The sequence below is a fragment of the Nelusetta ayraudi genome, unplaced genomic scaffold, assembly GCF_046127955.1.
Source record: "Nelusetta ayraudi isolate G7.1 ecotype Tasmania unplaced genomic scaffold, CSIRO-AGI_Nayr_v1 ptg000007l, whole genome shotgun sequence".
Taxonomy (NCBI): Eukaryota; Metazoa; Chordata; class Actinopteri; order Tetraodontiformes; family Monacanthidae; genus Nelusetta; species Nelusetta ayraudi.
The window spans coordinates 7,832,588-7,847,678 of NW_027466057.1; the positions used below are offsets into that span (position 1 = coordinate 7,832,588).

A 15,091-nucleotide genomic window follows, 5' to 3' on the forward strand; every position below is an offset into this window, starting at 1 on the left:
GAGTCAGAAGTTGGATTTTTAAAAACTCTCGATCTTCTGCATGATGAAGGACGTACAGCTTGAAGAGAACCCCGAGATGGCAGTTCAGCAGGCTCTGTCTATGTGTCATTCATCGGCATCACTGGCAGTGCAGAGCAACATTTAGCAGGGCATGTGCTGTTGTTGTGTTGACACGTGCAAACTCTTCATCAGCTGGCACTGGCCAACCACTGCAGTGACGAGAACGCGTCTATTTTGCTTTTCCGCCTTTGGACTTTGGACTGGAACGTTTTCTTTGATATATTTATCTCACTGGTCCATGAAGTCAATTCAAGTCAATGACTTACAGCTTTGGAGGTGAATGGAATGTGGCATAAGTTACAGTAATTTAGGTAATTTAGGTTTTGAAAAGAAAACTGCTCCTCCAGACCTGTTGCTAATGCAACAAGAAGAGCTGCAACATCTGACTCAGCTGTGACTGCTCATGTATCCTTTTATACTCCCTACTATATATACTTAAATCAGACTTTTTTTTTGGGGGGGGGGGGGGGGCTGCTTTTATCAACAATGCAACATTCTCCCCTGAAGGAGCCAAAAATGTATCCGCCCGCCAGTCCGGCTGGAAGACCTACCTTCTAATTGGAATGGCATGCTTGCAATCACAGCGGCCTGTCCCGTGATGACATTTTCTGCTAAATTGCCTCCAGACGCGGCTACAGCTTCGTCCCTTGAAAATATCCCCTCTTTTTTGTGCGTGTGGGTCTATCGGTTGTTTCTGAGCGACGTTTTTGAGGCGCGACAACAGCGGCGGCGGCTTTGATGTTGCGGCCCAGACACAGTCTGTGTCACTGGGATGTGGACGGCAAAAGGTCGCAAGCCGGCCGGGGTGAACTCGGAGACAAATAAACGGCAAAAAAAAAAAAAAAAAAATTGCGATCGCAGACGTGCTGCGCTCAACCCAATTGGCTCGTGCGCATCCGTCTCAATGTGGCCCGCAGACGCTGCGCGAACCGAGTGCAAGTCGCCTCCCCAGAGACGCGTCGACCGCAAACTGACGCTTTCACCCCTGGATTCTTGTCTGGTGTGTCGCCTCCCCTCCAGGCGGGAAGATCTCTGCGGCTGAGCAGGTGTGTAAAAGATGGAGCGCACCCCCCGCCCCCTCCGTCCCAAATCCCCCCCCCTCCCTCCACCACCACCACCCCCACCCACCCCGACTGATCTCTGGCCCGTATCACTTTTCCCCACCCGAGGGCAGGACGGACAAAGCCTCAAGTGTTCAGTCGTCTGGTCCAGACCGCCGCCTCCGTGCAGCTCGCCGCTGGCTCACGTTCACTCGGGATACCTGGGAGGGGTGGAGGAGGGGGTGACTTCACTCACATGCCTCGACTTTCTTTATCTTTATCTGCCACAGACTCAGAAGCCTGCTCCTGCCCCTTCTCGCACAAGCCGCAGTTCTATTCATCGCCTCGCCTCCTCAGATAGTAGAGGACTAACACACTGTGTCCACTCTCTGCTGCACAAATAGTCCACCGGTGACATCAGCATGTTATCCGACAGAGCTACTGCAAGAGCTTAGCTCAAGGTGAGCTCATGAGGATCATGGGATAAGGTGATTTTTCAGATCTTTATTCCCCCCACCCACACACACACACACACACACACACTCTCTCACAACTCCCAGAGTGGAGTTCAGCAGCCTTGCGTGACTAATTCTTAACACAACATATGGATCTCGGGGAAAACGGCACATTTAGAACTCCAAAAAATCTTTTCGAAAAATGCTCGGTTTTTGCCGCCAGCCAACATTGATTCTTTTGTTGGACCGTCCACTAGATTGAAAGAGGGCAGGCAGGCAGGTGGGAAATCAGCCTGGGGCCGCTGACACTAACCTGGGGAGGCATCGGTGAGATAGCAGCTCTCTTTGTGGTGTCACAAAGGGGTCAACCGACAGAATTGTTTCTTTTACCGTACTACGAATTGCAGCATAAGAAACTGAGAAACGTGTTATAATTGCAAAACACTGACAATATATACTTTTCATGATATGGTGCCCTTTAAATATTTTCATTTAACACTTTACTGCATAACACCATAATGGGAGAACATGAATTATTATTAGCTACAGTTTTATGTATTGAGATACACTGCCAGTCAAAAGTTTGGACATATTCTTCCAATTTAATGGTTTTTCTTTCATTTTCATGACTTGTGAATTGTAGATTGTCACTCAAGGCATCAAAACTATCAATGAACACATAAGAAATATGTATTAAACAAAAAAGTGTGAAATAACTCAAACAAGTTTTCTATTATAGATAATCTGTTATAGCCACACTTCATATAAAATATATATAACATATTTTGGTATTTCATTTTTATTTCTTTTGCCACATTAATCCACATATCCTGGTCATATATTTGATGTGTTCAGTATGTATCTACAGTGTAGAAAGTAGTAAAGATGAAGAAGAAACAGGTGTGTCCAAACACTGACTGTTAGTGTATTTCTCGCAAATGCTTAAAGACCAAACTAATGAAAATTCTTTCAGGTCGACGTGAAATTAAAAATGTGTTTTCTGTTTCTTATCGAGGCCTTTCAAGCGCTAACCCAACAAACACTCCTCACGAGCGCCATGGTAACAGTCATTAGCGAGAGTAAAGGAGGAATAGTGGAGATTAACGGGAAGACGCCTTCTTGGCAAACAGTCCCCATTATAGGAGGAGCTGGCCAGCGAGCACAGACAGCGAGGGGAGCCAGAGGGCGAGCAGCCAGCAGCTGCTATAACGCTGGGATCAAGCGGGAGAGATGCACCACGGCCGAGAGACTCTGCCCATTTCTTCACGGCCCCTGTTCTCTGGCAACGGCAACGGTGGAAAAAGAGTTGTGAAACTGCAGAGCTGGAATGACAGCGAGGCTTCGCCGGGTTCCTGGACACATTGATGCCAAAGCCCACAGACTCAGCAACAGCTTAGCGGCGGCTCTGAGCTGTGCGTTCGTGTTCTTCAGATTTCTACAATGAGCCGGCAGTTGGAAGTCAAACACGAATATTTATTATAAATCGTATGGAAGCGACGGATGTCGGACTTCTGAGATGTAAGATACACAAAGATACACAAAGAAATTAAGCCCACTGTCGGACGTCTTTGTGAGATTAAAGGCCCCGGCGTCCTGTCAGCCTGTGTGTGTTGGCATCGGCCTCCTTTTCCTGTTGACCTGTTGACCTGCTGAATGCAGCCAAATGAGGTCGCAGGAAACTGTAGCTCATAATCAGACCGGCAAAATCTGTTACCTTTCCAACTCGGAATGTTTTGCTTTTTTCTTCCTTTATTTGGAATTGGGTGGACATGGGTGACTGTTCAATTTGATTAATAGAGCGTAAAAATAAAAAATGGAAAAAAAATAGTTAATTAGTGGTTGAGTTGCAGTGGCCACGCAAGACTTTGACTGAAACTGGTGAATGTGTGGGACAAAGATAACAGAGAACTGATTGCAGGTCTTGTCTGAATCCACCTCTGCAATTAGTCACTCCTGGAAGTATTTGGGTCACTTCACAGGAAAAAGTTAGATATCAGTGGCCTTCATTTCTCAGTAAAATTGGTACAATTAAAATGAAATAAATAGAAAAGTTGACTATTTACTTTCCATTAATGCAAGAGGCCATACACAGAGAGTTTACAGAGAGTTCAAGCACAAATGTTTAAAAGGGATATTGTGTGGCCTATTTTTACCCTGATTTTAACAAGTGACAGAGAAACAGGCAGGAAGTAGTTTCCTCTTTTCAATCTGTTTATATTCCGGCGAGAAGATTCCGCAGATAAATCTGAACAGTTTACGCGATCACATCTGCAACACTCAAGTGGACAAGTGAACTTGATGAAGCAATGCGTTACATTTCCCAGCCTCGCCCACGGTCTAAGGGGCATTCACAGAGATCCAACATTCCACTCTCAGCTCTTGTCATTTTCCAACATTAGAAAACAACAGCTTAAAATTCCATGCGCAAATCAGGAATGAAGGCAAATGTAAATATGAGCTGAAGCCAGAAATCACAATTTGTGTGATTTCACAGTCAGAACTTTAGGACTCTAATCCTCTAATGTCAGTTTTTCCACAGACTCTTCCCACAGAGGGCGTGGCTTCCTGAGGTATGGCGACTGCTTGGCACACCTGCCCCCCTCCTCCTCCAGTCAGCATCACCAGGTTGGTCGCCCCCCCCCCCCCTCCCCCCCACCAGAGGGTCTGCAGAGTCAGCCACAGCCGAGCAACCACAACCATGTTTATCATCGCCAACCTGAGTAAAATTGCATCGTGTAAACACTCCGTTCCGACCAAATTGGCCAATGGAAATTTGGAATGAATTGCGGTGGGTGGGAATAATTTTGACTCCAATTTGACTCCATGTAAACAGCACATCGGACTCATCGGAGTATTGTTTGCATGTCCGCCATGTAATGTAGCAATAGTGCCACTTTGGAGATAAAGATAACCAGATGGAGACACTGACTTATCCTTCATCTTTTGAAACATGGAGAATGTTTCTTTGGTGTTCGTCATTAAAAGCAAACACATAAAGAAACTCCAGCAAACACTGGCAGGCTTTCTGGGTAAATCTGCACGTGGGATGATGTGATGGTGGCCACAAAAATGGCTGCGTGTCACAGTGCACAGCATAAGGGGAAACCCATAACTCAATCCCATCACTTTATTCAGAGCTGGTTTAAAGGGGACACTCTGATCTCTCAGTTTCCAAACGATTCAATCAATCAATTGGATAAAGGAGGGATCACACTTTTCCTGCAACCCTTGCTGACGCAAGAGTGAAAAGGAAAAAGATTTGCCCAACGTGGGCACAGACTCACAAGCAAACATAGGACATCTGAAGCCCTGTGTGGAAGCGTGGCCTTGGACGATCTTCATTTCCACCTTGCCTGTCATCTCTGCAAGAATCAGGAAACCCTACACCTTAAAGTGAATGAGCAAAACAGCGGGGGAGGGCTAAGTGGTCGGGGCAATGAGTTGAAACGGGACGGGGACTAAGAGTTGCTGAACTCGCTGAGTTGGGGTCATTTGTTTGGTTTGAGGAGGATATTGCAATATGTAATGTGTATAAAATGGTGTCGGTGGAAATAAAAGATATTGCAATGTCAGGTCTTTCAATATCCTGCACTTCTGGCTAATAGAATAAAAAGAAGGAAGGGGAAAGAGGAGAAAAGCTATAACGGGCCCGCAGGGACACGCACACTGTACACGTTTTGGATTCTGCTCACGCTGCTCACGTGCAACAATATGTCAAGCAAATGGATGAAGAACATTAGGGAGTACAGAGAGAGCGAGGTGGAGACCTCAAGTTTTCTGTGTGACTTAATTTTTTTCGTTGTACGTCGACCAAAGTCGTCTCTGAACTCACAGTCATCTCCTGGCTCTGGCCCAGGACGTCCAGCTGCTGTTGGATCTCTCGGAGCCGCTGCTCAAGCCCTCTCCACGCCTTTATATCCTGCAGGACCCTCTCCGCTGGCTGCCGGCCCCAGTCGCACTTCCAGCTCGCCTCCGCGCCACGACCCTGATGCACAACAGACATGAGCGGTTCTCACGGGGAGCAATCAACTCATCTCACATGTGGATGTGCTTCAGTGTTCTGCTAAGGTTGCGCTCAACTAACTCTGGGCTGTAACTCAGAGGATTCTCATTTTTTCTCTTAAATCCAAATCAAAATATTATCACAATACATCTGAATTAATTTAGGTATCGTCTTTCCATTCTTCCAAGACTGTCATAGTGGTATTGTGTCCTGGAAATGTTGTTGTTCTCTTCTGTAAAAGCAGGGACTTATTACATGACCCACAAAGGGGCCAAAGCTTCGGCTCCGGATCACCGATGGGGCCAACACAACGACGATGTTATGGCATCTTTTTACTGGGGGGTTGACTCAGGCAAGCACAAGGCGCATCCAACGGCAACTTTGAAAATGGGTCAGTGGGACACTGGTGAGTCATGCCCGCTGGATGGACCCTGACGCAGCTGATAAGTGGCCGACCTGGTCTTTCTCGGGGCGAGACGAGTTTCCCTTCATTGAAGGAAGGACGCCCAGAACTGTATGTGAAAAGCCAGCAGCATATCTCGAAGGATGGGGTAAAAACTGACTGTTTGGACAAGCAAGGACCCTAAAACATGATAACATGACGGATGCCGGGGTCGCGAGCGAACGGCTCACAGTGCAGTCGCTCGTGGCGATGTTGAAAAATAAATGAGCTTTGAGAGGATGCTGCCAATCGCAGGGCCGTTTTGGAATGTCTGTTCAGCACCATGTGGTTGAAATCTCCTTCTCCTTTGGTGAGCCTGGGTGCCAGCAGGGCGTATGTATGATCTAATAACGTTCAAATTGATGGATATTTCGCACAATGTCGACATCTCTTGAGGGACTTGCATGTGACAGAAATGGTGGGTTGTGATGGATCCAGATGGAATGAGAGCCTAAATTTTGAAGTTGCTTCATCTGGTCTTGGTTGGAATTATCACCGGATTTAATGTAAATTGAAGCCAGAGAGGGTCAGAAGCTGGAAATAAGGGGTTCAAGTATTCCGAGGCAGTATGTTGAGAGGAAGAAATATTATTCCTCTCCCTGTTTCTGGATGGTAAAAAATCTACACGTACGGCTAATTGGTATTTAAAAAAAAAAAAAAAAACAAGCACATCAGTGGTATCCATGATCAAGGTTTAACTTCAGTATCTTAATTTGACATATTTTCTCCAACTGTGTGTGGCCTCACCTAACGGTGCCTCATCTATCTCTAATGACAGCTAAAATAATGACAGCTTCTATCTGAGGCCTCTTTTAAGTGGTCGTTTGTGCAGCCCCTCGGTTGGGATCCCGGTACCCAGACCACAAGTCAGGAACACGGGCAGGATCAGACGGCTGTCATGCTCAGCAGTGGGAAACGCCATATAACAAGCGTTATGAATAAAACGTCTAACTTTACCAGCCTCCCGGCACCACTAAATGTATGTTCCAAAAAAAGGCGAAGCGTCTTGGGCTCAGACGGGTTTATTTCATTTGGAAACGACAGCTGCCCTACTTTTCAAAGGCCCGTAGCCTGCAGAGTCCAGCGCAGCTTAGTGACGATAATTTGGTACATGTGTGACACATTTTGCATCTCCGACTTCGCTGTGTCTAAATTAACACCCCATGAATTCAAATAAGGAGAAGCGGAAAGCAGGCAGCGTCACAGCAGGATGGGTTCCAGTCCAACCTGCCGGAGCCCGCGCGTGTTCTCCCAGTGTGTGGGTTCTGTCCAGGTACTGCAGCTTCCTCCAGCAGTTTGACGACCTGCACAGCAGGCTAACTGGCAACTCTGCGACGTCTCTGTGTGTGCGAATGGTTGTTTGTCTCTCTGCGTTGGCCGTTTGATGAACATTCTTGTCCGACGTGCTCTCCACCTTTGTCCTAAGACTGCTGTGTGTGAGTAGGAGCCACAGTGACAGAAACTTGCGAGTTCATCTCTCTTGGCCTTGATGTGAAGACTGACTGATGACGCATTCACCAACTCAGCAACAGGTTTGGCACTGATGTTTCTCTTTCACTGGATAGCTCACTGAAGGGCAGGTCAGCACAAGATCCAGTTCTTTTTAAATGCATTATGTCAAGTCCAATTTTTTTTTATTATGTCACCTATGTTCCTTTCCGCAGCTTTCCTAAATCTGTCACTCTGCTGTTTCCTCTTGTGAAGAAATCTGAACTGGCAGTGACACATTTGTTTATCTGGCTGCGCAGAGAGCAGCCGTTGGACAAAGGAACCGCCCACAGTCCTCTGGTACTGATTTGACTTTCTATCATTTAGAGCAAAATTTGTGTAAGAGAAAGCATTTGTAAGAGTATCTGTCTTTGCATGAGTGAAGAGCTCCAGCTGAATCTACGATCACGGTTAGCTTAATAGCACAGCCGTGTGCTAGTCTTGGCTGATTTGCTAAATCTAGCAGCTAAAATCACAGTGAAGTCATGTACCACCAAACCCACCATATTCTTTGACTCTGACTTCCTCCAGACATTCGTTCATTCAAAATTTTTGGTTTGACTAAAAAAATAATACACTTTTGTATTCACTGGTTAGATACACTCATGAGATGTATCAAAGTGGCTGAAGACTCCTTAAGATTTTCTATATGCGTCCCTCGGTGGAAAAAAACGTTTTATACCCCTCCGTTAGAACTTTAAAATTACATAGGGAGAGTCAAGTAAAGACATCATGGCTCAGCTTGACCAGGCACCGCACAGCTGGCTCAGAACCAGTCTGTATATAGACACAACTTTCATACTAGCTGGTGTTTTTGTCCGCTGTTGCTACGTCCCCTCTCAGGGGCTGCATCCTTCAGCGGGGCTGTGTTTAGAAGGGGATGACGGCACATTCAGCCGTGTCACGCACAACTTTCTAATGTGGCTAACAGACACAGTACAGCCTTCATTTTCTAAATTTGGAGGCCCAGACAGATACTCCATGGATCAGTATAACCCACAATGCATTGTGACACAGTCCACCAAGGACACAACATTTGCAGAGTTCCTCTAAAAACTGCAGTCTCTCAATTGCTGGGGCATCACAGACTTTCCTGACCACTTTGTGGCTGTGGTTTCCTGCAGCTCTAAGGTGTGCAATCTCAGTGTCATCAGCCAATCACCTGCCGTTTCTTTGCTCGACACGAGTGGTGAAAGTTTTGAGGTCAAGATTGCCTTGTCTTTGGTGAGTTTTTTGTTTTTTCTTTGTCCCCTCAACAGTTAATCATTCTGTGCCTCTCCAACCCCAACACTCACCTGCCCTCACTCAACCCCCCCCACCACCACCACTTTCTTCAGCAACCATTTATTGTCAATACATTCAAAAGTAATGAATTTGTTTGACCCCTTAACCCCTGGTCCTCAAACCAAATTGCTCCAACGACCTAGCAGAGTTATTTGGCTATTTTAATGAAAAAGGTTAAAAGAAAGTGAATGGAAAAAAAGATTTAAGTTACGGCCTCGTAGGTAACAAAGGATTTGGACAGTAGAGGGAGCAATTTGCAGATTAGCTGTTTTAAGTTTGGATTCATTTTTGGGGCAAAACCTCACGAAAAACACAATTAATAGACCTTGAAATATTGCAGTTTGAATAACAGAAGTGGGTCAACTAGTATGTGGGTTGTTTGTTGTGGCCAGATTCATTATTTTTGAGAACTGAAGCCCACACATGATGTTTCTGAGGTCCGAACAATCTTGGAAAAAAATCCTTGTGACTTGTTTTAAAAGCTGCATTAGATTACAGAGAGGACCGGACCCTGGGACCTTTTTGTAATTTGTGAAAGACTTGTTTGCTGATAGGTCCTTATTTTCACTTGCAGTTCCACATGTTTTTCAACACATAATTGATTAAGTAATTATAGAAAATAGGCACAACAATATTTGAATTATTCTCCGAGGCCCTGGCGGGGACAAACTGTTGAGTGCTTTCTTTCCTCCAGATTCTTCCGCTCTGCAATGCTCTGCTATGTTCTTTTGACTCTGTGATTCAACCCCTGGAGTGAAGCACGGTTCATTTTCCTTGAACCTGATGTACTGCAACAACACTATGACAAATATGTTTCAGTATTTTTGGCTTCGGCTCACTATGGTCTTTGGAGCAGGATTTGAAGTGGAAGCAGAAGTTCAGATTCTGTGAATCTCTGTAGAAATGTGGGTTATTGACGCAACCCTGTAGTCAGTCAGCCAGCCATGGGCTATCTCCAAGGCTGACACCCCGTTTATCTTGCTCACGAGGCAGCCGGGAGGCCACGGAGATCCAGATTGGGTTTTATTTGCGCAGGAAAAGCATGTCCAATAGAGTTCTGACTCCAGATCTGCTGTACGTTAGAGCTGGTCACGCGCATGGAGTGAATAGTGCTGAATGGCTCGTGGTGTGACAGCCCCGGAGAAGCTCTCCTTCCCTTACCAAATGGTTTGAATTTGGCCTGGTGTGAGAAGAAAGCCGGTCACTTATTGCCACAAGGCGATCAATCATTGGCAGATTACTCGCGCGACAATTCAAAGATGTGCAGCCAGCCGCTGCATTCTGCACACTGAGCGCTTTACGATATCCCGCCATTGAGTTTTATCATTTGAAATGGAAGTAAGACATTCCATCGCGCTTCTGTCAGCCGTGTGGGTGTGAAGCAGCTGCGGCAGTTGATGGATGGCCTAGTGTCGTTGTCCAGAGTGATGACGGAGGCAAAAAGATCGCAGGAATTCTTTTTGATTCTAATTCCAGACGAATCTTGGAAGCTCCGCGTGGATCGATCGCCGCGAGACGCGCTACATCCCAACGTTCCTATTAGCGCCGGCAAAATGACGCCATCATGTCAATCGCACCGACTTCGTTAGACACCGAAGGGAGCCATTAAGCGCCGAAGACTGGTCGCCTGGAGCGTCTTCGGCACTCGGATATTGCTTACATCTGTGGTGCGCTTTGCCAAATAGCACAGCTGGATCCACATTCACGTTCTCAGATACACATCCTAAACAGTGAGAAAATCAGACAAATTAAAGCTGTAGGCGGCCCAGATCGTGCACGTGAGGCTGCAGCGTGCTCCTCGCCCAAGAGCAGCTGCTCCACACACCCTTTGAAATGACAATATAGACTACCTGACATCCGCTTCCTGTGACGAGAATGTAATGCAAGGCCACTGTCTGAAGCTACATTGTTTTGACAAATTATTAAGGTCCTGTATTATACTTTTTTTTTCATATCTCTATTTTTTTGTCCCAGACTCAAGAAGAGCAGTCTGGCAAAATTACTTATCAAGAAAAACTGTAGATCCACAGTAAATAGCATATTTAACCCTTTGTTATCAGCTACCCTATAAAAACACTAAATGTGTGTGTGTGTGTGTGTGTGTGTGTGTGTGTGTGTGTGTGTGTTTAATATTTGGATTGACAAATATATTATATCATATATATATAGACCACATGCTATGTAAATAAATGGAACTTTCTGCCCCCGCTGAAACAGGCTGCATCTGGAAGCACTGTGACCCAATCACTTTCCCCATAATTGCTAGCCAACACATCCGTGCGTGCAACAAAAGGAGAACTTGGGGAGAGCGAAAACAATATTGACCAAACTGTCACTTCCACGGACCCCCTGTCGTGCTCCCCTTCAATCCTGCTGTCGTTGGAGGCGACAGCTTTCTGGCCCACTTTTGACTTTTGCCTTTTCACCTCAGTAAATCCCCCTGGACGGGTAGCTAAAAGTAACACGTGCTCTCCAGGGACAGCGCACCACCAAGTCGCCGGTCCAAGAATGTGTCAGCGGTGAAGACACAAACACTAATCCGTGCTTGAAAGCTGATTCAAACAAGCCGTCTTTTCGCTTTCCCCTCTTTTATCTCCGTCAACTGGCTTTTTTCATCTACCCCCCACCCCTTTTTTTTTATTTATTTCCGTGCTACGACTGAGAAACAACAGAGAACCTGACATATAAAAAGAGAGACTTTGCAGCTTCCCAAAAGTCATGCAACGACAGTCAAGCCACGGAAAAAAATACCCTATGGGTTTTCCCTGAACCAACGGCAGTGTTTGTGCCGTGGACGCCGGCCAGCATTTCGACAAACAGTTTATTTTAGCGTGCAGTAGCCACGAAATGGCTCATTAGTCTCCACTCTTAGGGGGGTGGGGGTGGGGGTGGGGGGTGCGCTTTTGTAACATTGAAAGTGTCTGTCATTAAAAACAGGCCATGCAAATTAATGAAACCAGCCTGTTTGAGGCTTATTTCAAAAACAACGCAGACTTCCAACCAGCTGCTTCGGTTGCACAATATCACCGAGTCGCTGTCAACTAGTGAGAGTTCAACAGATTTAGTGGGCCTTTGCATACACACCAGTCTGTGCAACATTGGTTATGACAGCTCCAGTCCTGCTTTCATAAAGCAAACCCCCCCCTCCCCAAAAAAAAAAACCTCAGTCCCTTTTGAAATATGCCTCTGACAACCAGGGGTGGGAAGTAACGAGTTACTGTACTTAAGTAGATTTTTCAGGTATCTGTACTTTACTTGAGCATTTCTTTTTCTGACAAGTTTTTCACTTTTACTTCCTGCATTTGGACACAAATATCTGGACTTTCTGCTGCTTACATTTGGAAAACATGTTTTCTACTTTGGTGTTTTAAAAGATACAAATTCTGTTAAAAAAAAAAAAACATTTTCAGTACAGAGGAAAATAAAAAATGAAGAAGTAACGGTGATTGTAGTTATTATTAAAATAAAGTAATTGTTATAGAATGTGTAAACATGCACGTAACAATGAATGTTTCATTAATTGCAAAAAAAGTATGTTTCGTAACCTTTATTTTCTCACTTTAAAGGACCTGAATCAGAACTTTAACCAAAATAATTTTTCCGTACTTTTACCTAAGTACAGAATGTGAATGCTTTTGCCACCTCTGCTGCTGACAGGACTTTGCTGTTTTGGTGAAAGAGGAGCCAGGCATGGTGGCTCACCGGGGGGGGGGGGGTTTACTGGTTGCGCTCGGAGCAGAATCCTTTCCACTGTATGCGTGTGAGTCTCGGTGTCTGTCGCTCCGCCTCCCTCATCCAAAGTATAGGAGGATGACTGGCTGTGCCACGTGGACCCAGGCTACCTGCCAAGGCCTGTTCGCCACAGGCGCTCGCTCCCCCGGAGAGCTTGGAAGCTCGCTGTTCGGAAGCTGTTCCTCGGCCTCTTTCACCCGTCGTTAGTCTGGCGTCTCTCTGCGGGAGCTCCGACCAGCGAGGATGCTGTTGCATTCTGGTCGTGCGCGTTTACAGTCGATCTACTCGCGCGCCGGCACTTGAGTGAAGCAAACGCGTGGCAGATGAACGTTCCCGACCCCTGCGCCGCTTGCCAAGCGCCGATTCGCGCGGATCCATCCATTAGCGCTCCACTGATCAACGCTGTTTGGGTCGCAAGAGGCTGACCCACTTTAAATTGGTCCGAGTTCGTCCCTGTTTTTGTGTTCTTTTTACACCAGCGATGTTGGATCTGTGGCCAATGACTTGGTGACTGATGAACATTCCTCAGCCATTAGAAGATCCACTTGGACTCGTACGTTTGCTCTTTTACTTTGTTTTCTCTCACTCATTCTGCCCGGCGGATGACGAGATCAAAACCTCCTGGCGCGTCCCGCAATCAAAGGAGCCTGTCGAGCACCATCGCTGGGTTAAATTAGCAACGCCACACGTGTGTTCCCAGCATTATCGACAGCATGTGCAGATCAGTCGGAGCCCTGGAACCGAGCAGATCTATTTGAAGCTTTTGACTGCACTTGTTGTAAAGTCAGAAAACCCTCAGTCTTCCTGAGATCACTCCTCGCGTTAATGCAGTTTGGCATTTCCTGTTGTTGGCAGGAAATTCACTCGCAATACCTCGACAAGATTGAAGGGGTTTTTTTTTTTCCCCCAACGTGGAACAGGCCGTTCCGTGCGAGAATAAACAAACAGACCAACTGCTGACTACAGTTTGGAAGTGGTTGTTTTTGTGGCAAGTGTGGCATGAGGATATGAGATCTGACTGTCATCGTGCGAGAGTTAGCAGCCCTGCGAACAGGCAAGGCCACTTTAGCTCAGCTGCTTTTGCACAAATGTTACTGTAGCTGTATATCTCTTGCAGATGGTTGTTTCGTCTCTGCTCGGGTGTTTGTGTTCGTTCTCTGAGTGAACGCTGCAGTTTTTTTTTTCTATTCCTCTTCTCCCTGCTTTGCTTCTCACTTCTGTATGTTTACAAAACCTTACGAAAGCTGTCTTGGCTTCACACTGGACGAGCGCGTGTAGAAATCATTTCATTTATCCACACAGCTCGGCCATCTATGATATATACCTTGAAGAGGCAATGGCGTCTTTTTACGACTTCACTAACCTAAACTAAATCAGCTGCCATATTAAATTTAGAATTGCAGTTTCTATGCGAGCCCTCCAAAAAAGGTTTTGACCAATTTCCGAAATCCTATCTTGTAAATCAGCCTCGGTCGCTGAGACCAGAGATTAGCATTAGGCTATCAGCAATTAGCAGATGTGATGTAATTCTTTCTTTGGCGAGTGTCAGAACTGTACTTTAAGACCTCAACCGTGGAAGGCAGAGAAAACTGTGAACCACTTCAGTCAGGTGCTGCTGTGGGTAACACCAGAGGGAGAGGCGTTCATTAGAAGACAATAAACTGGTGAATTACAGGGCGGAGACGGGCGTGGAGCCCATTCTTTTTAGCTCAGTTAACACAGAGCGTGCCACATGTCAAACCTGACATCTCGGTTCTCACCAGAGAGGCTATAAACAGCATTCACCACAGGAAAAACACGCAAAAAGATACGGGGGCCTTTGTTCAGAGACACGTTGAATGAAAAACTGTGTTTTTAGAGCAACACGCAACAAAGCGTCTGACTTATATCTCACATCAGTTGGAGCTGCTGACCGCTGGGATGTGCTCTAGATTCAGCCGAGCTTTCGTCACTGACATGCAAAGTAGAGCAGTAACTTTCTCTGCTTTGAATCAACATTTTCTCAGTAATTTAGTAGGAACATGAACAACATATTCCAGAGAGGGCAGATTCTTCTCCGGTGGAGACGACACAATGTCTGCTCCTTCTGCCACAGAATAGTGTTCTGATAACGAAAAAAATAAAAAAAATAAAAACTCTGGAGAAAAAGCGTTTTTGAACCTTTGAACCTCCCCCGGTTCTAATCTTAAAGTCAAGACACTGTGGCATCCGTTGAAATCCCATCTTTGGTTTAAGATTTTAATTGCAACATGACGTGTCCACAAATGTGGCACACTGGTGAGCCGTTGGCCACACAGTGTTGGTCAGTGGGGCCTCTGATTAAACGGAGGCGAGAGCTGCCATGAAATGCAGCTAAATGACCTCATGGTCTTGCAGCAAAAAAAAAAAAAAACTCAGCCAAGCCAGCGCTCAACAAAAACACCGCTGGAGTTACTATGCAACCACATGAAGAGTCGGAGTGAAGGGGGGGGCTGGTGCAAACACGCACAGCAGGTCATTAACTACACTGTATGAAAGCCTTTATTTATTTTCACTGTAACCAACCACTTTCGCCCCCCCCAAAAAAAATTAGAAATCCCACATTCAA

At 45.9% G+C, this 15,091-nt stretch overlaps 1 protein-coding gene across 1 annotated transcript in view; it reads right to left on the reverse strand.

The window, feature by feature from the left end:
• The window catches only part of fsip1 (fibrous sheath interacting protein 1), a 28,068-nt gene that overhangs the window by 4,264 nt on the left and 8,713 nt on the right, over positions 1–15,091 (reverse strand). The window contains exon 8 of the mRNA XM_076018385.1: positions 5,388–5,540. Within this exon, the coding sequence (XP_075874500.1) occupies positions 5,388–5,540 (153 nt within the window). The remainder of the gene's footprint in view (positions 1–5,387; positions 5,541–15,091) is intronic.